The sequence below is a fragment of the Typha angustifolia genome, chromosome 11 (assembly GCF_048772165.1).
Source record: "Typha angustifolia cultivar Huaian chromosome 11, ASM4877216v1, whole genome shotgun sequence".
Lineage (NCBI taxonomy): Eukaryota > Viridiplantae > Streptophyta > Magnoliopsida > Poales > Typhaceae > Typha > Typha angustifolia.
The window spans coordinates 13,823,289-13,847,539 of NC_133249.1; the positions used below are offsets into that span (position 1 = coordinate 13,823,289).

General features: G+C 35.0%; 2 protein-coding genes across 6 annotated transcripts; one reads left to right on the plus strand and one right to left on the minus strand.

The window, feature by feature from the left end:
- Window positions 1-762: 762 nt before the first annotated feature.
- Window positions 763-5,806, minus strand: LOC140769970 (serine/threonine-protein kinase PCRK1-like). Of its 5 annotated transcripts, none has more exons than XM_073110899.1 (6): window positions 5,624-5,806; window positions 5,415-5,509; window positions 4,471-4,886; window positions 3,218-3,478; window positions 1,923-2,045; window positions 763-1,599 (listed from the first exon to the last, which is right to left on the minus strand). In XM_073110899.1, exons 3-6 carry the CDS (start codon window positions 4,846-4,848, stop codon window positions 1,072-1,074), a joined length of 1,290 nt encoding a protein of 429 aa, XP_072967000.1. In that variant the 5' UTR covers window positions 4,849-4,886; window positions 5,415-5,509; window positions 5,624-5,806; the 3' UTR covers window positions 763-1,071. The 5 variants fall into 5 exon arrangements, with proteins under 5 accessions (XP_072967000.1, XP_072966999.1, XP_072966997.1 ...); XM_073110898.1 differs by having other exon boundaries at window positions 5,415-5,533; XM_073110896.1 differs by lacking the exon at window positions 5,415-5,509.
- A 4,081-nt stretch (window positions 5,807-9,887) lies between these two features.
- On the plus strand, window positions 9,888-22,692 carry LOC140770762 (ABC transporter G family member 28-like). Its single transcript, XM_073112024.1, has 14 exons — window positions 9,888-10,253; window positions 10,376-10,452; window positions 10,984-11,256; window positions 11,847-11,910; window positions 12,007-12,153; window positions 12,363-12,397; window positions 13,635-13,708; window positions 16,575-17,458; window positions 18,229-18,525; window positions 19,351-19,833; window positions 19,964-20,112; window positions 20,846-21,135; window positions 21,269-21,393; window positions 22,393-22,692. The coding sequence occupies exons 1-14, from the start codon at window positions 10,012-10,014 to the stop codon at window positions 22,547-22,549; spliced, it is 3,297 nt and encodes a 1,098-aa protein (XP_072968125.1). The 5' UTR covers window positions 9,888-10,011; the 3' UTR covers window positions 22,550-22,692.
- Window positions 22,693-24,251: the final 1,559 nt, after the last annotated feature.

Below are 24,251 nucleotides of genomic sequence, written 5' to 3' on the forward strand. Positions count from 1 at the left end.
GGTAATTAAATTGGCAAGCAAGCAGACCCAAATTCTTGTCTGGATCTAACTTACCAGTTCATCCAACATGTACCTCTACATTGCAATTAAAGTAAATTTAAGAGTCTGATGATGAAAAGAAAAACAATTCATTCACAAGAAATAGATTTGTTTTCTTTTTGAGATCACTACTCATCAGATAATAAGCAGACCCATATTACACCAAACAGTTCAACATCTGCCATTTTCTACAGCTGTCATAACCCTTGATGCAATTCCAAGTAGCAGTTCTTTATACAGGTATTAAACACAAATTTCATACGTGAGATACCTCTGAAGTATGAACACTCCTAAATTATATAGAGAAATCTTTCTTGGAGATGATATAAAAACCACCATAATCTTACACTATTCTCAGAAATTAGAAAATGAATTTTGCTAAATTAGCACATCGCATGGGACGCTTCAAGCATTTGATTCTCTTAGTTCAAAAACAAACAAAAACTGATCATTAATCATTGTTCATCAATGACATTTCACATATAAAAAATAATGCAGCTTCCTTGAAAACATGCAGAGTTAGATCTAGCAATATACCAGTGTATAGATCTATTCACTGACTTCCAATGCTGAAGACATTATGTGCCTCTGGAAAGAGTGATATAGCACTAACAACATTTAATATGTCATCGAATAATACTTTGTGATGTAGCACTAACAACATTTACTATGTCATTGAAATATACTTGTATAAATACATATCACCAAGATATAATCAATAAGTTAGAGAAACCACAAATTCAGCTTGATCATGGCTAGAATCAACAACGCGTGCTACAAACAAACAGATACAGAAACAGAAAATAAAAAGAAAGAAAAGCTAAATACAAGCCAACAGGCCAACAGTTTTCATTCTGAAGATTATTGTTCGGGTAAAGAAATTCAAAATTTGCATGCTCCATCTCCCATGTTGGTGTGGGAACCCCCTTTTTCTCTTTTAAAAAACCATGCATGTTCCCCAGCAAAAGAAAAATTATGCTACTGCATAACCATACTTACAATGAGAAAGATTTTATCACACCATATGCATCATCACCTAACCCTCATAAGCTTTGGTCTCCAACCGTGCCATACCAAGTGAATTCCTTGTCCCATCTTCAAATCCCAATTCCTTCCTTCCAAATCTAGTACTTTCTTCTTTCGAGCTCGTGAGGTTAAGTCTTCTGAAGCAGTATTCCTTAGAGGGGGTTCCGGAGCCCCAATTTCCGTGCTCTCTAGTATCTTTTGCACCATGTCCAACACCTCACTCATCTTGGGCCTAGATTTAGGAGCTCGTACCAGGCACCTGTTTGCTATGCTAGCCAGTTTTGTTGCAGCTTTTAAAGAGTAATGCCCTTCTAGCCTTGGATCTACAATTATGCGGAACTTCTTGGAATCGGTTATGTAGGGCTTAACCCATTCCAAGAGCTTCTGCTCACCTTTTGGGCGGTTTCTATCAATTGGACGGCGACCAGTGATAAGTTCATAGAGTACAACTCCGTAGCTCCAAATATCACTCTTAGTAGTAAGGCGACCAGTTTGCATATATTCAGGAGCTGCATAGCCAAGAGTTCCTACAACCTGCTCGGATAAATATGCGGTCATATAAAGCTCAAGGTAAAATTAAAACAATAGAATGTAAGAAACACCTCCTCTCATTACGTGCAAATTTATGATGGCAAGAAAGGTTGGTCTAACTAATTCTTTTCCATGAAAAACAATGCGAGTTCGATCAATTTTGACAGTCCTGTACTCTTGTTCTAGTTCAAGTTTGTAGAACAGCTCATAAAAGCTTTTGAGAGTTGTAGCCTTGATGCAACCCACAATAGCTTTGATTAAAGATACAACAGCTCATTACATAGGAATTGCAAGAACTAAAAATATATCCTTCCCATTGTACATACCGCTGTTGAGACATGGCTTAGACCTTCTGTTGGTCCTTGTCTAGCCAACCCGAAGTCGGACAACTTTGCACTCCAGTCCTCATCCAAGAGAATGTTTGATGTTTTAAAATCCCGAAAAATAATCTGTATACATGTGGAATTTCCATCATCAGAATTTAATGGAATCATCAAGATGCAATGTGGCAAAGTAGGTGGGGTAACTTACATAGTCAGCATGTGCTAGGTGATTTGGAAGTTATAAAACAAAGTTCGAACTATAGGAAAAAAAAATGGAGGTTATAGTACTAGTCTAATAAACTAAGAGTGGATTGGGTAACCATTTTAGCATTGACAAATGCATGGAAATTTCTCAGGATCTAGCATCTAACTTATTTGCATAATCATTCATTTCACATGTCCACAGAGTCATTGCAACAAGAGGTGCAGACATGTCCAATGGGGCAACATGGACACTAAAAGGAAAAGCAAGGGTCCTTAATCCTAAGGATGGTTCAGCTTCAAACTCCCAAATAAAAAATTAGTGATATGAAGAATCTTTAAATTCCACCATGTAGGAAAGACTAAAATAATAATAGAGACAAAGTAGTGTTTGATGATGATAGAAATGTAGAACAGAACCTAATAAAACCTAATGACAAATTCTTCTTGTTGTGTATAGCTACAGTCGGATATACAGTGAATGTTTTTCTTCAATGTCTACAGTATACACCTCATTATTACTATTATACTATATTTAAGGACATAAAACATTTAGAAGTTACTGAGACAGGGCTGACAAGTGACAGTAGAGTCATTCACCAATATAAAATAAGAAATAAGGCTTGGAACATAAGAAGTAGAAGCAGAACAATGGTAATATAAGATATTGTGATCTTGGAATTTTCAACTTCTCTCATAAAGTAAATGTGACAAATATCATGAGAATGCTTTAAAAATATGATCTGCAGAAAAGGTATCAATAACAAGTCTTGACTTCAAATTGTTTTCTTTTAAGTTGTAATCCATTGATTTAGGAATCTTTATGGTACTGTCAAGATGCAAGGCCAATGTCTTATCTCAAGTAATTCCATCTAGTCAACTAGATAATATTGAGTATTGACATGACTAAATAGCATCATTCACCAATATTAAGAAAATCTTTCAGAAAACCTGGGCCAATATAAGCTTTTCTCCTGAATTTGTATCTATAATTAGCCAATGAGCAACAAGATAAATAGGAGACGGAACATAAGGAAAAAGAACAAGTTTGGCCTATGATAAGATCCCAACTTTGCCACAAAAAGATATTTACGTACCTGAAATTCCATTTCTTCATGCAAGTATGTCAAGCCACGAGCCGCATCAAGAGCTACGTGTAATCTCGCTGACCATGAAAGAGTTGTAGTTGATCGAGTTGATAAATGATCCTCTACGCTCCTATTAGGCATAAATTCATATACAAGAAGCCGCTGTATACCTCGTTCATCGTCATCAGCGCAATATCCTATTAACTTGACAAGATTTGGATGCTCAACAACCCCAAGAACATTTACTTCAGTTAACCATTCCTTGTGTCCCTGATGGAGATTAGGAAGTTATTGAATGATCAAACTTCAAAAAAGAGATAAGTAGTTTAAGTATGTTTCTTTCTAGATTGTTCTTTTATGCACATACCTATATGTATTCATGTACGTACCGATGTATATATACATGCAAAACCATATAGGGATGAAAAAAAAACCAAAGAGTTCAGGTCTTGGGCAATGAGACCAATGATGTACATCAATCATCACTGTTTTCTGGTACTGAAATAGGAAATTCTTTATTCTCATAAATGCTGGCCTAGAATATCTGAAATTAATCATCTTCATATGGAGCTCATCAAGAATCATGTGACTAAATCCCTGGATTGGCATGACAACCTGAGCACCACGATTTAGTCTAGCCCAATGTAGCTGAGAGGACAACTGAATAGGATCTCAGGATGTACTAGTAAGCAACAAACCAAAGTCGTGAAAGTACTGAACTTAAGTTATAAGAACTTTTCTCTTAATCATCTAATTTCCCGATGTTCCTAGAATTTCCTTATATGGTGCTTGATTTTAAATATCAGCATCTGCCCAATTACCATTTTCCAGCTCTGCCTTCTAAAAAAAATTTTTGGTATTACCACAGCACAAAAGAGAGTACTACTTGATTTCATTGTACATAATCGATAACCCATCTATGGAAGCAACAACCTGAAAATTGAAATTTCTATAACACTACAAAGCTCAACATGATATATACTTCAAGTTTTTAGTATCAAAGAATTTTTTCACTTCAAGGGTCAGTGGTTATCCATCATAAATAAAAGAAATAAACTTTTAGCAAATGTGGAAATAGAAAGAGATCTTCCACACGACATGGTATACCTTTTCCATAGCCAATCACACAGATAGCTGATTACTAATTATTATTATTATTTTCCCTTTCCAAGGGTAGTGATATGTACTTTAATTGCAAATCAGCATATGCATTATGCTGGAAACAGAAGAAATACAAGAAAGAATGGTCGAAGGAACCTTGCCTGCAGCCCTTTGCGGTTAAGTTGCTTAACAGCAATCTCTGTCTTCGCATATGGCTCTTCAAAGCTCTTAATTGTGCCTTTGTAGACACATCCAAACCCTCCTTCTCCAACCAGGAGTGAACGACTGAAGTTCCTCGTAGCATTCCTCAGTTCTGAGAATGTAAATGCTCTGAGATTACTTTGCTTCTGCGAGAAACTAGGATACTGAGACCTCACAAGGGAGTCTGAACTCATGTCAGATACATTTAGTGAATTGAACTCAGACCCTGATCTCCTCATATCACGTTCCGTTGATGTGGTGCTGGCAGAGCGAACTGATGCAGATTTTGTCATCGGCTCTTCCTTGTTCATGCCATTTAAGAAAGGGAGGCACTTCATAGCTGCAGAATTGAATTCCTCTCCTAGTTTCTTTTCCTCTGAAAAATAGCTTTCATTGAGAAAAACCAGCAACACTTGTAATAGACAGCAAATATACAATTTACGACTAAAATCAAATAAAATAAAGAACACGAATAACAGAGAGTTCGAACTAACTTCGAGGGACCTATATGAGGAAGCCTCCACTACTTGGAAACTCTGGTGAAAACTTACGCGAGCTTCAATCAGAAGTAGGCTTTCTCAAGAAATTTTTTATCCTTAACAAGTGTCATACAATAATTCTTAATTTGCAGTAATATTTAATCTTTCAGAAATGATGTCTGATTTTAACAATAATTCTCCTTTCCCTTGCCATTGTACTTCCACAAGAAGATGAATATAAAGTCTTAAAGAGACAGAAGAAAAGAAAAGAAAAAGCCCAAGAAAACTTTGTCACTAAAACATTCCCCGTATCATCTTCAACAACCTTCTTTATAGAATTGTTGCTTATAACATCAAATGTAGCATCTCTCCCAACACCAACGAAACCTCAGAACGTAAGAAAATTTAGACTACAGCAATCCCACCTTTTTCTCCGGCCAATTTAAAATTTAATTTCGGTCGAAATTTATTGTCTTCAAAAAATAGCTTTCGGTCAAAATTCTTATCCTGCTTAGTCTTCCTGGACAGAACCAACCAAGCTCTCCTGATTAAAAGCTGAAACTTCTGCATCAAAAGTAAATAGCAAAACCTATCTCCGGTTAGGGAAAAAAAATTTCTACGAATTCAAACATACCTTACTAGTCTTCTCTTCCTTCGGATCTCCCAAGAGAACTCCCAAGGCTCATAGGGTCCCTTCAAGGATCCATAAGCAAACGAACTACCGACGGCGCAGCCGAAGACCAGAGCACTACTGAAGTCAAAGCTCCGCAGGTAGAGAGAGAAAGAGAGAGAGAGCACGGATCGAAGGAGGAGAGAGGGGGGGGGGGGGGGGGGGGGGGGACTGGGAAACAGGAAAGAGGTGAGAAAAATTAGTAGCTTTGCAGCAAAGAGAAGAGAAAACGATACGAAGATTGCGTGCTAGCTCGGCACCCATTAACTACCCCCCAACTACCACAGCACGAAAGCCATTAAGATTTTTAAGGGAAATTTGCAATTTACTACCTGTGATTAAGCCAAAATACAAAATACTTCTCGAACTTCCGTTTGTGAAGTAGAGGTCAGTATAATCAGTAGGTAATCTTCATCCTTTGGCTCTTGACAAATGAGTCAATACTAACCTTTAATTTCTATCATTATCTACCAACTAAAACTATATAATATTATATACATTAATTAGAAATATAGTTGTATCTGCAATCCTTGCTCTTTTTAAGAGTAATTTTGTCTTTATATTTTACAATTAAAACAAATTTTCAATTCTATAAGTAATTGTGTAAATGAGAAAAAATATTATGAGTAGTTGAGATTAATTTCAAATTTAAGTTAAATTATTTTGATTGAGAAATTCGATAAGGTAATTCGACTTTTAAGATGAGTTTGAGTTTAGTTAAATTGAGTTCGGATGATAAACTAGTCAATCCGTCTAACATGATTATTAAATAGTTTCTATTCATAGTTATTACCCTAACTTATTTAACCTATTTATGACCTACCCCGCTAACTCATTAATGACTCAATAATTCGTTTATGATATTATTGCCCTGCTAAACCTATTTAATAACTTGAAAAAAAAACTCATTTATAACTTAAAAATATTAGTTTATAGTCTAAATAATTTATATAAATTTAAATAATTTATGTTATATAATAACTAGTTTAATAAGCAGATCGTATTCACATTTAAAATTCTAACTAATTTAATAAATTGGTCGTATTTATATTTATATTTGCATTAGTATGACTCGACGCGACACTAACCAACCAGATTATCACCCCTAATTTTACCAATCTTTTTAGTTTGTTTAAAATCATCCCTCACATTATTTTTAGTATTAAAAAAACCAACATATCTTTTTAAGTCACAGTAATAAATTGAAACAAGAACTTTTATAAAATATATGAGTTTTATTTTTTTATACTAAAATTCCTCTAAATTCTTGTTATTTTAGGTGGAGTTTTGGTATTTGGTTTGTGCATAATATATATTTATTCATGACTTTTCAAAGACTCCACTTTCTTCCTTCTTCTTGTGAGATGAAAAAAAGAATAAAGAAAAAAGAGAAAGTCTCTCTCGGAAAGTCCAGTTCCTTTCCATTTGAGGGAGTCTGGGGACCATTTAGGCTCCTCGAGAATCCGCACCGCTACTGGAAAGCCCTCTCTAGTAGGGAAAGCTCACGGGACTCCTTCGACGACGCGATCGCGACCGTCCATCTCGAGCGCGACGGATGAGATACGGTTGGATCCAGTCAATGGAGGGAACATTAGTCCACGGAATCCAGGATAGAGTCAACCATTTCATACCAGCACATCGGACAAGGATATAATTTTGGACCGATCTATGACTCTTTCTATGGTTGCAAGTGGATCAACCCGGTCTCAGCTTGACCAGATCGAATACGGATCCAATAGTATTCAGCTGACATCCGAATCTATAGTTTTAACCCTAGTACAGATTCATATATGGATATTAAAATGTAAACCTATATCCTAATTAAATAGATATGGATAATTTTTCAGATCACAGATGATGCCAATTGAATTTTAATCGAATTATGATATTTTATTTAGATATAATTAATACAAAAATATTAAGGGTTTCAAAAATATATATATATGTTAAATACATATAAAATTAGAAAAATTAATCTCAACAAATAATATATATAATATTAATATTTACTATTTAAATAAGTAAATTAAGAAATTGTAAATTATTCAAAATATATACAGGTAAACGGATAAGCGATATTCATATCCGAATACGAATCCAAAAAGGATAGAAATTTTTTATCCGAATTAGGTCGAATAGCGGGTCAAGTCATAATTAATTTGACCTGTTTTCACCCCCCGCGCACCCTATCTAGACTAATTTCAGTTCTAAGATTTTAGATTTGCTACACCGAGTACAAGTGTAATACACTGGAAGGTCAGGACTAGTCAGATAGATAAAATGTGATTCGATTCAATCAAATTCGGTATTCGATTTTGTCTGATATAGGTCGAGATTTTTTCTTTATCCGTCTTCTATTCATAAATGCCACCAAAATATGCCGAATATTATAATAATATTACTAGTATGTTATTAATGCCGGTAGTTATGGAATCGGTGGGATTTCTTAATGCAATTATGTTATCGGATGTTATTAGTACAAAATTGTATGAGCACTAGACCAGCTTGACTTGGCTCGGATTTTAGACCCAATTAGTTTGTTGGATCAGGTCAGGTCAAATAAAATTCGATCAAAACTAATTTAGTTTTTGAGTTTTGTTCAATAATTTTTTTTTTTGCTTTGATATTATATGGATCGAAGAATATTATCCGAATCCATAATTATTTATTTATATAGTTGACAAATTATAAATATGGTGAAATGAGAGTAGAATAAGAACTAATTTTTTTTATGTGAATATAAATGAAATTACATATATTATGCTATAAAATTGAGTAATATTATATTCCTGAAGGCTTTACAAAATTAATTTGGATATATATCTGATACCCGATTCATATTTAGCTAATATGGCTGGCAAATTCACTATTTGTTTACTATCCATGTCTATGTATTAATACCCGAAAAAAAAAAGTGGCTATGGATATGATTTTGTTACTATTTGACTCATTTTCAGCCCTATTAAGGTTCTTTTTAAAAGAAATGGGCTTCCTTTCGAATGGGTAGGAAAAGTAATTTTAATATTCTAAATAATCCTTTAATTATATATATTTCTTTGCATCATCTTTCTAACCAAGTATATATATATATATATATATATATATATATTCATCCCAAATTGAGTTGAAGGAGAAGAGAGAATACAAGAGGAGTGGCGAAAAATATTTATGCTTCCTTAATGATTAAAGAGGTTTAATCTTATCTTACAAAGTCACTATGAAGTAAAATAAATAAATAATATACAAATATAATAATACTATCTTCCCCTCGCCCCCCTTCCCTCTCTGCTCCTCAAACTCAAGGTGGATCATAAAACTAGAGTTTGCCAATTAAATGCGCAAAGCACAGGAGGGAAAAACTTCGTGAAGAAGTTGGCAATTTGCTCCCCGATGCTTAGATTAAGGAGCCTGCATGAACAACTAGTTGACAATATCTAGTCGAATGTAGAAGAAGTTGATCATCATCGGGCTGAAGTTTGATATGAAGCTCAACCAGGATAATAGCAGGACAAGTGTTGGTGATGAAACGATAATTGGTTTATCTTATATCGAGTTAAAGGAGAAGAGAGGAGAAGAGTGATGAAAAATATTTCTATTTCGTTAACGATCAAAGATAAATAAATAATACATAAATATAATAACTCTAATATATATATATAATATATTTTAAAATCATGACTATTTATCATAAGTGGGTATGCTCTTACTACTATGTTGCAGTGATGATTAATTTTTCTCTTTATTTTAATTGTGAGTCTAGCATCACTGTACTTATTTCTAAAGGGTGCTCAAATATATATATATATATATATATATATATATATATATATATATATTTTTTTTTTAAATTTCAAATTTTAATTATTCAAAGCTGGATCGACTTGAATAAAGGTTGAATTGAACTTGTTTAAGGTTTGAATTTGGCTGCCATTTAAGACTCGAGCTCGAGTTAGGCTTGAATTGGGCTCATTTAGGCGACCCGAGCCTAAACAAATTTTCAGGCTCTGAATTATTTACCTTCCTACTCGAGCTTGATTAGTCAAATCCGGACAGGACTCGAGTCTTATTGTGATCGGAGCAAGGGCAAGCAAATCCTACAGCCTGGCTTGCAGACAATCTCTCTGCCTGACAACGTGCGAGCTGCTGACGTAAATACGTCCCCATGCACTCGAGGACCGTTAAAGACCGTTTTGACATCTCCCCGTCGTACCTCTCTTCTCTCTACAATCTCGCCGCATCTCCCTCTTCTCCATCCCTTCCTCTCTTGTCTCTCCACTCTGAAACCCTAACCCGAGCTCCCAAATCGACCTCTTCCTCTTTGCAATGCACCGGACCCTACCTGACCAGGAGAGATGAAGCTGGTTTTGCTCACCGCGCTCGTGGCGGCGGCGATTCTCTCGGATCGATTCCTCCTCGTGCGATGCCAAGACGACAGCGACTACGATGACGACGACGACGACGACGACGATGATGGGAGTAGCAACGCCGCAGCGAGCCCCTTGTTCGCCGGCGTCATCTACGACCGCCTCACGAATCTCACCGGGAGCTTCGCGAAGGAGATCGGCCACCAGCTGGATTACTGCATCAAGAACACGTGCGTGCATTTTGCGATAGATTACTTTTGTGCTACTGGCATCCTTCTTTTAGGGAGAGAAATTTGGGTTTGATTTTGGTGGTGGAATTTTTTGTTTTCGTTTTTGTTTTTTGATTTCTTAGGGATAATGATTGGAATGAGGCGTTCAATTTCTCGTCAGATCTCACTTTCTTGACGAATTGCATCAAGGAAACAAACGGTACGATCGTTTTTCTTATCCATTCAGAATCTGGATGAATCTTTTAAGCTTCTAAGTGGGATTCGAGAGCAATCCCTAATGCTGACAAGCAGAGTCCCACATTAGTAGCAGTATCCGTCTGCATTTTGTCCTTAAAATATATTAACCTCTATTTGAGGGGGCTCAGGGCTCGTATACCTATTTTGATTCAACAACCAGTCACCAACTGGTAAGATGATGTTGCTTTTGCTAAGAGAGGATGATCACAAAGCACTTAAATAAAAATTGGGCGTCTACTTGAGGGGGTAGCATTGTAGAATGCTTTTCAGGGTGTAAACCTACCTTTCAAATTTCCCTATTTTACCTTTTTATCTTGAAAGCAAGCCCCAAGAATATATCAAGGTCTTTCTGGCAAGATGCCCCTAAGCGAGATTCAGCACACCTTTCTTCATTTTTGTGTATGAACTTACTTAGACCATAGAAGTTGCCCATCTTCACTAGCCATCAAAACTGGTCTAGCTGATCTCTCATGTTTCACTGGACTAATAACAGGTGACCTCACACAACGAGTATGTACAGCTGCAGAGATGAAGTTCTACTTCGGAAGCTTCTATGAGAATAATGGACAGAAGAATTATTTAAAACCTAACAAAAACTGCAATTTGACATCATGGGTAGGAGGATGTGAACCAGGATGGGCATGCAGTACTGGCAAAGATCAGAAAATTAACCTGCAGGATTCGAAGAATATACCTTCTAGAACTCTTAATTGTCGTCCTTGTTGCGCTGGGTTCTTCTGTCCTCATGGTATCACTTGCATGATACGTAAGTACTCAAAACACTAATTTCTCTTTTTCCATCTACTTTGCAAATATCTTAGGAATCCAGCAAATTTGAATATCAGTCAGGTTTTGAAGTATCTGCATCCTGCAATCACTTTAGCCCTAGGAAGTTTCACTCTCAATGCATGCTGTGATTCTTCTATTATGTTTTTTATATATAATCTATATCTGATATTTTGTAAAGCTTATTCTTTAGCCTTTATTCCTTTCAATTTGATATTTTGATAAGTACTATTGTTGAGAAAAGGCAACCTTTTTGTACACGGTAAAGTTATACAGTATCTCTAAGAAGTTTATATAGGTCTAGTCATATATCTAGCTTTTGCTTCACTCAATGCAATATATAATGGTTTCATACAGTGCCTTTTCAGTGCTTCCATGCAGGGAAATCTTTTATATGTTGTCTTTTTGTCTCAATATTGTCCCCTGTTTGCACTACATTATTCAGACATAAAATTTACTTCACCTTCCACAGTATTTGGAGCTACTCTTTTTATGTTGTCTTTTTATCGTTGTGTATGAACAATTTTGTTTTCTAAATATTTTCTAACTATTTTATTTTGATTGGTGTAGCTTGTCCCCTAGGTGCATACTGCCCAGTTGCAAAATTAAACAAAACTACCAGCGTTTGTGATCCGTGAGTTGATAGTTTCCTTCATAGCCCACAGTACTCTTTGATGGCTTTTGAGAAAATGTCATGTGTTATGATCTAATATAAAGAGTTTATATCCAGATACAATTACCAATTACCTCCAGGAGAGCCAAACCACACCTGTGGCGGGGCAGATACCTGGGCAGACGTTTCCAGCAGTGGTGAAATATTCTGCCCAGCAGGATACTACTGCCCGAGCACTATAAAGAAAATCTCTTGCAGTAGTGGGTATTGTTTTATTATCCTTTCTATTTATTGTTGTTCTATTTAAAGTTTGTACTTCTGCTACTGTTAAATTTTGATGATTGAACAAAGTTTGGTTCATAAGGTAAACAAAATGTAGATTACTATTTTTCATTTCAAGTTAAATTTTGGTTTCAAGAAACTCTTCGGTTGTTGTGATCATAAGCTGATCATTTTAATGTTATCTATTGCAGACACTATTGCCGCAAGGGATCTACTTCTCAAATAAGTAAGTTCCTTTCTTCGTAATGGATTGCATAACCATTTTTTCAGTATCTGGATAACTTTCTTTTTAGCTCTTTGGGATGCCAAATGAATGTGGAAAGTCATAAATTTTCTGTGAGATCAATGGAATTTATTGGTTGACAAATCCACACCCATCCTTGCTGGAGCATACTGGCTTTTTCAGTATAATTTTGCATTGATCTAGTATCTAGTACCGTACTTGGTCCTTAACCTGATATTTAATCAGGATAAGGCACTCCTGGTGGTGTACAATGCTATGCTGATTTACAAATAGGAAGTATCATTTCACTGTTAGCTTCTATAACAGATTAACGATCAATTGCCATCGATCATATGTCTTCTTCAAACTGAATCTAATTAAAAAATTTCTAGCAGTTCGATGCTTCTTAACCACTCCAAGCTCATGTTCTACTTTTATTAGTTCACTGTCTTCATCTTGTGGATTGTTTTATCATCTGATTACTTTTCAATCTTGCAAATATTAGCTTGTGTAAAGTTGCAGCACTCTCTCTTCATGCCTCCATTAGTAAGTGCAATGATGTTAATGTTTGTCGGATTCTAGTTTCTTGATTTTCTCTCACGAGCTTGCAGTTCCTATAATTTTTTTAGGTTTCAGAAAATCTGGGTATTTTTAACAATTTTCTCAAGCTATCTCCTTATTTTACATGCCCAGATACTCTGGATATCATTTACTCGGAAATTTAAGCTTCAATAAATAAAAATGGTGTTTAGACAGTATCTTTCACAGTCGTATACTGCAGGACATTGAAAACAATTAGGAAAAAGGAGTCTTGCTGTATTCTTCCTTTCGAATTTTGTGTAATGGGATAAAGTATGTTCTAACTTTATTATCCTTGAAGCTTTTAAGCCAGATGTGATACCTACCAAATTACAAGAATGGATATGGAAAAATTCTCCAAAAATCTTATAACGACTCTTTTGATACTTATTCTTCATATTGCACTTTACATACTACATGCTGGGTGTGTGCCCTTCGGAAGATCAAGTAAGTTGATGTAACTGGACCAACATGCATGAGATAAGAATAAAAGAAATATACATGCAACCTTTGACTTATGTGAAGTCAGCCCTCTCTCTTGGGCCACCAATAGGATGAGTACTCGGTCTTTTGATTCTTCAAATTTATGGTGGGTTCTTTTTGTTTGATCTATTTGTAGTTGAAATGCAGATTATAAGTTTAAATCGTGATGTACTTGTAGGGTGCTTCAAGAAGAGCTCTTGTGAGCCAAATTCTGCAAATCAGGATATTACGATATTTGGTGCTTTATTAGTGGTAATTATGCTTTCACTTATCTCATTTTTTACTATTGTTTTGAGTCAAGTCAAATTACTTTGAGTAGATTCTGATTGTAAATATTTGGAGTAATTAAACGGTTAAACCATCATTGGAAATTTTGGCAACTCTCCATAAAATAAATCACTATCTTTTTCATTATTATTATGCTATAAAATTATTCAATGTTGCCTTTGAGGAAAATTACTTATTTATTTATTTATTTACAAAGCTTAAAATATCCATTATTCTTTTTATTCATGTAGGAGAATGAAAGGAAGATCACTACTTTCTCCTTCAATTAAATATTTGCTCTTTTTTTCTTGAACTTATCCTTTCTACAAAGTGAACAAATCAAATTGCAAGTGCACTTTATCAAAAGTAAAATTAAAAAATGTAAGTGCAATACAGAGCCAGTACACGGTTGATGTGATCTCTGTGTACTTAGAAGTTGAAACATACCAACGTAGGGAACGTACTAACAAACAAACAATAAATCAAATAGTTGATCAATCCAGATGGGGCGTCTCTAAGATGATCATTATGAATGAGATTCCTATCTTGTTATAAAATTTCAATTGGTGTTTTTAAGGATCTTAATTATTGGTTTACATAAAAATACAATTGTCTTGCAATCTTAAAGGCCTAAATATGCAGCATCGTGTACAAGTGAAAAGTACACTCGGCCGTGCCATGCAACAACCTCTCTTGTTAGTATATTATCCTTTTAATCTGCAACTTCTCTTATGGTATTGGTATTGGAATTCCAAACCATCCAAGGCCCATTTAGCATTTTTCTTTGAAACTTTGTAGTTGTCCTGACATCAATAACATGCATGGGAACATGTATCATTGCAATTTCTCCTTTAAAATTAGTCTTAAGTTAATTATTTTTATTATATATTTGCTACTTATTATATTTAGGTTTATATTTGTTTATTGTTATTTGTAAAGTTTAGTCTAGTTTCTTACTCAATCAAAGTTAATGAAAAAATAAAATTTTTTATGATTTATCTCCAATGTGAGTTATGGATGTGAAACTCTAGTTGAGAATGAAGATGTGAAATCTCATTCCGTGTTCTTTTAACATCATCGTTCTTAGGATCATAACGATTCTATTGTTTCACATCATTTTAGTATTAGAACAATAATTTTTTAGGACTCAAATATTCTTTAAACCACCTTTTCTCTCCCCATCGCCCATTAACTTACTTGTCCATCTTCCACAACCTTTGCCACAATTTCCACTAGGTAAAAAGGCCAGCTTGCCTTTCAGGTTCTATGCCACTCTACATTTGTCCTTCATTCGACACTTACTTCACGAAGCCAGATCATCGCGAACTCAACCGCATTCGTATAATGAGATCACCGTTGTGGAGGAATGAGAAGAATCACTCATCATTACAAAATTGCGAAGCAAGATCCGGCTAGACGTGGAGTGTTCGTGCATTATCTAATATATATAATTTCAAAAAAAAAATAGAGTTTTAAAATTTTAAAATTTTGAATTTTGTGCAATTCAAAATTGTGAATTTGAATTTCAAATTCTAATGGCTTATTATATTCTTGAGATTTCAACGAATATTTTTCTCCTAACCCTCCCAACAAATCCTAACTATTCAAAAACTACCCAAGTCCATCTCAAAATTCAAAATTTAAAATTTCCCCCCAATATCAAAATATTCTTTCTTTTCTTCCTTACCATATCTACCAAAATTCCCTCACATTTTTCAACCTACTAAACTCAAATTCACGTAAACCCAAATCAACCTGATCCCAAACACAATTCAGCTCATTAACTTAATTCTCAAATCTATTAGCACCCAACCCAATTTGACCCAGTAGCCTTAACCTCAACTCATTCCTACCTGTTAGCCTTAAGTCATCTTCAACCTCAATATATCTAAATCATGACCGGAGCGACTTGGAACAGTTGGGGCCTAACAAGCTAGAGCATTATGAGGACAGTCTTAGTCCACTGCTCACTATTTTATCATAAAAAAAGTGATTTAGAGATAAGTTTGGGTGTGAAACTCTTGCTTGATGAAATCTATTTCTGAATCTAATAATATTTGATTTGAACAAAGTGATTTAGAGTGTTAGGAAACTGTGGGACTAGAAATATGAATGTTATAGAGGACACACTCGATAAAGTCGAGTTCTCTCCCACTCGGAGAGAATAATGCAGATATTAGTGACATATTACACTGGCACATGTATTAATACAGTTTCTCCTTTAGAAAATTAGTTTTAAGTCAATAATTTTATTATATATTTATTATTTATGGTTATATTTATTTATTGTCATTTGTAAGGTTTATATATAGGTTACCTTTTTATTCAATTGGAGTTAATGAATAAATGATTTTTTTTTTTAATTTATCTTCAAATATGAGTTTTGGGTGTGAAACCCTAATTAAGAATGGTGGTGTGAAACAACATTCCTTTTCTCTTTCTTTCAACATTATCATTTCTAGAATCTTAATGACTCCATAGTTTCACTTCGTATCCTGCCTTCCTTTCCTCTGTGTTGTAATAGGTCACAACACAGATTGACAAAGATCATTTAATTTCACTCTTATAGTATTCATCAATGCAAACAGGTTACTGAGATCAATCAATACATCAACAATCTATATTGCAATGAATTTCAATTCCTACCTTTTAGAGTATAAAAGTATAAAACCACTATTTTCTAATAGCTTCTAGATTAAATGCTGAATTGACACTTCTATTCCAACTGATAGTAAGCTAAAATCACTGCATTCTTCTTTCTTGTAATCTAAAAGATTTTATGAGTTTGAACTATAGGCAAAGTCTGCACCAATTTGGAGGTATCATTTAACCTCTTCTCAAAAAATTGTAGGTTGCCTTGAGCTTAGTGCTGCTAATTATATACAACTTCTCTGGCCAAATTCTGACTAATCGTGAAAGAAAACAAGCCAAATCTAGGGAAGCTGCTGCAAGACATGCTAAAGAAACTGCACAAGCCCGTGAAAGGTGGAAGACAGCTAAAGATGTTGCCAAAAAGCATGCAGTTGGATTACAGACACAATTATCCCGCACATTTTCCCGGAAGAAGTCTGTCCGGCAGCCAGAACCATTGAAGGGTCTTCCTCTAGCACGAGGTGGATCAGATGAGGCAACATCGGCAGGATTTATGGGGAAAAATAAGGAAGCAAGTAATCTCACTAAAATGATCCGTTCCCTTGAAGATAATCCTGATAGTGATGAAGGATTCAATCTGGAGATAGGAGATAAAAACTTGAAAAAGAATATGCCAAAAGGTAAACAAATGCATACACGAAGCCAAATCTTCAAGTATGCATATGGTCAAATTGAGAAGGAAAAAGCAATGCAACAACAAAATAAGAACTTGACGTTCTCAGGAGTTATTTCAATGGCCACTGACACTGACATCAGAACAAGGCCTGTTATTGAGGTTGCTTTCAAGGACCTGACTCTTACTCTGAAAGGGAGTAAGAAACAACTTCTAAGGTGTGTTACAGGAAAACTTATGCCTGGACGTGTAGCTGCAGTTATGGGTCCATCTGGAGCTGGGAAGACTACATTTCTAAATGCTTTAGCTGGAAAGGCAACTGGATGTGCAACAACAGGTTTAGTGCTTATAAATGGAAAAATAGAACCTATTCGTGCATATAAGAAGATAATTGGTTTTGTACCACAAGATGATATTGTCCATGGAAACTTAACAGTTGAAGAAAATCTTTGGTTCAGTGCAAGGTGCAGGTATGGAAGTATATATTAACATAATGAAATATTTTGCAAGTACTTATCAGCTCAACCTTGCTATATATATGTATATTTTAATTACTCTTTACACTGTATGGTACTTAGGAATGATTCAGCTTTAAGAGAGAGGCATTGCTTGTTCAAGCAATTACATTATCTAGCAACTATTCTTTTGAGATTTTCCTTTCAGTCTTCCAGGGTTTACTAGAACCATGGTTTTTTATGTCGTGGCCTCAAATAAATCATAATCTAAAGAGCAATCTGTGTGCTTCCTGGTTTAAGCTATTAACTGGAATTGGCAAATATGATGTTAATTATTAAAAATAGTAGAATTTTGCCCATCACAAGATATTACTGTCTCATTTTCTAAAGACATATGAGCACGACTTAGATCTAATATACATGTTGGTCAGTTAACAGAGTACAATATTATCATACAAGAAAGTGCAATACAGGACAGTACCACACTGTCCAAGACTATAGTTGATAAAATTAAAGACCAGCTGATTTGAGGGTGGACAGGAGCCTGTCTACCAGATTCTCACTACATTGCTTAGCTTTAATCTTTAGTAGATCCTTTTTGTTCGTCTAAATTCTTCCATGAGTTCCATCTGACTAATAATCTTCTATATGCCATTTCCAGGCCTTGTAATTTGATCTTTTGTTAATGGATGGTCACAAATTCCATTTATCATTTATTTCTTTCTAAAATCATATTTGCACCTCTATTATGCCTTTCTGGTAATTCTACCTTTCATATTTTGTAGACTTTCAGCAGACATGTCCAAAGCTGATAAAGTTCTAGTTGTTGAAAGAGTTATCGAGTCCTTGGGGTTACAAGCAGTTCGAGATTCCTTGGTTGGGACTGTGGAGAAACGCGGAATCTCTGGCGGGCAGAGGAAACGAGTGAATGTTGGACTAGAAATGGTTATGGAACCCTCATTGTTGATATTGGATGAACCAACATCTGGTCTGGATAGTTCTTCGTCCCAGCTGCTACTTCGAGCTCTTCGTCGTGAAGCTCTTGAAGGGGTAAACATCTGCATGGTGGTTCACCAACCCAGGTCGTTTCCAGATTCATAAAGAACAGATGATCTGCCAATTGTTATCTATCTCAATAATTGATAATACAAGGTTATACTTATATTGTTTGTTCTAAACTGTGGATGACGAAGTTACACAGCTTATATGTTACTCCGCTGTCGCTCCTTGCTCCATTAGCAGAAAGCAGCAAGAGAGTTACCCTCCAGTTGTGAGCTTTCCATTGAGTTCACCCTATCACTAGAACATTCAATCAATATCATCCTAAGATGCATCAGATTCTCTTAGGATGAGACACCTTAAATGAAGACAGAGCTGGTGTTCCACTCGCAAGAAGTGTTAAATATCTATGATAATATGCAATTGTTACACAACGTTTCTTGTAACATTTGCTAGGTTGGGAGATATATTTTGCTGCTTTCGTTCACTGAATTCTTGTTGTCTGTTACTGTCAGATTCTTTTTTCTTTTCCTATACAGAGCCCCTATTTAGGATATAACTACCATTAGCATTTAACTATAACTTCAATTAAGTTTATGGTTTCTTGAAAAATCTGCTAAATCTGTATGGAGATACTCCTTTTCTGGACCTGTCCAATTCTTGTTAGTATTAAGTGAAGACATCGCTGAGAGTTTTTGTTTATGCTCTAGCTTAAGCCTTTAGTTTATGTTAAGTCTGGTTGGATAAGTTTCATGGAATGCAATATTATAGCATAAGCTTTATCTATTTCACCTTAAGGGAAAAGAAGAGGATAGTCATATGGATGCTTTTGCTGTCACTGTGGTGATTGATTTGTATGTCATAATTCTCTACCCGTACTAATTTGATCATTTTTCCCCCTGTTCCAGCTATGCTTTGTTCAAGATGTTTGATGATTTGATACTACTTGCAAAAGGAGGTCTAACTGTATATCATGGATCAGTAAAAAAGGTTGAAGAATACTTTTCGACTCTGGGCATCAATGTACCTGAGCGTGTGAATCCTCCAGACTACTTCATTGACATTTTGGAGGGCATTGTAAAGCCAAGCACAAGCACAGGTATTAACTGTAAAGAGCTTCCCCTCCGATGGATGCTGCACAATGGGTATGACGTTCCCCGAGATATGTTGCAGAGTGGTAGTGATGTTGATTCATCAGTAAGGGGAAGTGAAAACAAACCTTCCAGCTTACAATCTGAAAGGCAGTCTATTGCTGGCGAAGTATGGGATAATGTTAAGGATATTGTTGGGCAAAAACAGGATGAGTATGCATACAACTTCTCAAATTCCAAAGATTTATCTAACCGTGCAACTCCTGGTGTATTTAGGCAATACAAGTACTTCTTAGGAAGGTGAATTTTCCTGCTTACATTTCCTCATCTTACTTTACTTTTCTCTATAAAAGATCAATCTGACCTCAGGATTATCAGTTCTTTGGCTTGAGTCGGCTGAATTGGACAATCATTTCTATTTCATATACAGGGTCGGTAAGCAACGACTTCGGGAAGCTCGAATACAAGGTGTAGATTATCTAATTCTATGTCTTGCTGGAGTCTGTTTAGGCACACTTGCTAAAGTGAGTGATGATACATTTGGAGCACTTGGTTACACATACACTGTCATTGCAGTTTGTAAGTCAGAAATCTTTCTCTTTTATTTTTTATATCTAACATGCCCTTTTGATTAATACTTTTTACTAGAAAATCAGGGTTTTTGAACGGTATCTGGATATGGCCTCAGCTAAATGATCATCGCTATCATTTTTAACCCTGTTATAGTAGCATGCACCTAAAAAATGTCTCTAACCTGCCTGTACTTACATGTGTTAAGAATGTAAAGGATATGAGTGAAAAAAAGAAAATCTAAAGTAATTAGAATTCCATAATGTGAAGGATTTACTGTTAAGTTGTTATGGAACCTCAAAACGACATGTCTATTATCATCCAACTTCCAGTCAAATGCCTTTTATTTAGAGCTACAATATATCTCTGGACATTTAGACATCAGGAAATTCTCCATTAGTTCTATTTCCTTCTTTATTATCTAATAATCTTGATTGTTTGAATGATATCAATATTCGAGCTATAAGTAAACTTTTCTTTTTGTATACTTAATAATGTAGTATTTTCTTGTTCATGTTAGTCAAGAAAGCAAGTTCAAATTTTATTTGATTCAGGCTTGAAAATGAGCTCTCTGAGTCATCTTAGAAGTTACTTTTGATGACAGACCCATGGCTAGATTAAATTGCTTAATCACTAATTTTCTCCTGTTCTATCTTCTAGCTTCTTATACATTTAGCAGTTAAAGTTTTTTTTTGGCAGATGTCTGTATTTTCTTACTAAGTTTAAAATGTGTTGATTGCAGCTCTTTTGTGCAAAATTGGAGCTTTGAGATCGTTTTCACTTGAAAAGCTGCACTACTGGAGAGAAAGAGCATCCGGCATGAGTTCGCTGGCCTATTTTCTCTCAAAAGATACCATTGACCATTTTAATACAGTAATCAAACCAATAGTTTACCTTTCCATGTTCTATTTCTTCAACAACCCAAGATCATCTATTCTGGACAATTATGTCATTTTGATCGCACTTGTTTATTGTGTGACTGGAATTGGTTATGCTTTTGCCATCTTCTTCCAACCAGGTTCAGCTCAACTGGTGCGTCTTAAATTCATATTATCATTTCTAATCTCATTTACAGTACTTTCTAAATCAGTTATATTTGATATATGAAATAGACCTTTTACATCCTCTTCTGATCCTACAAGTGCTTTCTACTTTGACCATGCAGTGGTCTGCGCTACTTCCTGTTGTTTTAACTCTCATAGCTACTCAGCAGAAAGATTCAAAGCTTTTGGCTAATTTATGCTACACAAAATGGGCATTAGAAGCATTCGTAATTGCAAATGCTGAGAGGTATAGTTTTGACTTTCCTTCCTCTTCCTGCTGTTCAATGTTTGACAATTTGGATTTGGCTTTGGCTTGTGCTTAAAAGGCTTCATAATAACATATATGCACTTTAGTCAAATAAAAAGGCACATTGATAACAAAAGCAGCGAAACAGCAGCAAAGATAAATTACTCTAAGAACAGTAAGTACCAACAATGGCTGTTTTCAACATCAACTGGATAAAATAACAATAGTACTGCTGTGCTATGGTAGCCATGAACTTGGACAGAACTATTTAAATCTTTTCTTGCTTAAATTGCTTACAGTATGGCATAATGATCATCAAAAAATAAAAATAAAAAAAGATACGAATTTTCTAATACTTCTAACCGTATATATTTTCATACCAACTGCTATCAAACTCATTCTATCCTGATTATTGAACATTATCTTAATTTATGATGCTCTTTTAAACTCTTTTTGTAACACATCTGGAACTCAGTTATTGAGTCATCTATTTACAGCTGTACAACATAATGAGTTAATGTGACTTGCTGATTGATTTCCTTATCAGCAAATAAATAGTTTTTATGCTACTTTCTTTGATCGGGTAGTGAATTTCCCAGACAGCAAGAAGAAAATTTGCAGCAGGGAGATTGGCTTTCAATAGATTTAGGAAAAAAAATTTAGTGTGGTTCCTGGAGGATTAATTTGGTACGCTTTTTTGGGTGAACTGGGTAAAATTGGTTGTTTTGATCTGAACTTGGGACTCAAAGGCTGCAATTCCCCCCTAGTTAGACAAACTTATCTATGAAAGATAGTTAAGTTCATGTATGTTGAATCTATTCAAATCAATTACCTCAGTAGATACCTTACCTTTCCTCCCTGCAAACCTTTGCAAATGAATGCGATTGTGAGAGATCATTATATGATCAATGTTCTGGAACGTGTTGCTTATTTACTATTCATTAATGTATGGCTGGTATTTTCGATCATCAATGTTCAGGAATTCAACCATGGTTGCAGGTATTCTGGAGTATGGCTCATAACTCGCTGCGGTTCACTGGTTAAAAGTGGATACGACATTAATGACTGGGGGCTTTGTATAGTCATTCTCATTGCCTATGGAATAGTTTTCCGCTGTATAGCATTCTTTTGCATGGTAACCTTCCAAAAGAACTGAGGAACAAAAATAATAATAAATCCATTTACTTAATTCATTCTTTTTGTATACACAAGGAATCAAAGATTGTTAGTTCCTCTCTGTACAAGAAATGTAAAATATTCTCAGGTATTTATATTAGAATAAATCGAGTGTCTAGCTGATCAGAGTTATAGATTTGCAGATGTTTTTGAGTTGTGGATTGCCAAAATGCCTCTGAAATTTCTCTTTCAGCATATGATTGATAGTTCAGTTGAATCACTTGATTTTGAGTGTCATCTTATGCTTATTCTTCGATGTGTATCATGAATGATCCTGATTGCAAGGTTAGCGATTTCTTGTTGCTGGTTTTTGGAAGTGAAAATTTTATTGTGTCTCAGTTGGATCACTGAGTGCTGTTGCAATTTGAATCTAAGAAGAGTTATATAATATGAGCCTCTTTAACTATTTTAGCGTCGTTCTATTGGCGACTTGTCCAAAAAGAAGAAAAAATAGCGATGATGAGACCTAAACAGATCCAGTTTAAGTGGTAGAAATTAAGGATCTTGACTAATTTATACTGAGTTAAGACTTCTTTGTTAAGAATTGAATGCTTTGAATCATTTTGCTTTTAGTTTGCTTAATGAGCTCACTACTCTCCTTTTGACTTTTCATTGTTTCATATACGATTTCCCTAGAACAGTCAAAAACTCTAATAACCTTACACAACTCTCCAAAACTTGTTAATGGGATGATACTCAACTAGTTAAGAAAAGAGTTCGTATTATTTGAGAGATCTCGAGTTTGAATCCGAACAATATCAATTTAATTAGAATACAGTTAAATTCTTCATCCTCTCTTAAAAAAAAATTGGGTCCAACTAATATTGAGTTCTAAACATTATTTATCAATAGACCGCCCCTTAAATTTATCATCAAAACGAGTCTATTACACTGTAGCTTTATAAAAAATGCTCAACTCATAATTGTTTTGACTCTAGCATAAAACCATACTAAGATAAGCGTTTCTAATATATGACTAAAGTTTTAATTTAAGTATAACGTAAATAGATTCTTACCAATAAAATGCTAAACATTTTCTTACTGTTACATAATGAGATAGTATTCCAGTGATTTCACACAGAGGTGTCGCTTCCTTATCCTAATTTTTTAAGCAGATGTTTCATTGGACGATGCGAGTGGTTGCCCCTCCTCTCGATCCGACATCAACTTGCTCTTCCCAACCGGTTTTTCTCTTTCTTCCCTTAAATGAAAAGGAGGGTTGTTGGGAAGAAATGCATGGATGAGAATTGCCGGCCGATGCTAACCCCTTTAAATGACGTTGGTTGTCTAAATCTGCCTCTTCCGCTTCTGTCTCTCAAGTAGCGTCGTCGTTGAGAACTGCGAGGAGCCAACCCTAGTACGAGAGGACTGGGTTGGGTCAACTAAACCAGACAATAAGGCCGAGAACTAATTAGCGATTGAGTAAAAATATAAAACGCTTATGAGTTCAACGTTTTAGGTATTATTACAATACTTTTAGTGATAAATTTAAACGGCAATCTATTTTGATAAATATAAATTAAAATAAAACTAGTTTGGTCAATCACTGACTAATATTCAACTACATCCATTCATCGTCATTCTAGGCTATAAAGAGTATCTAGATTTTGACAATTTCTTCAAACTACATGAGGCGAAAAAAAATTAATTACTTTTTTAATCTTACTTTTTGAGGGAGTAAA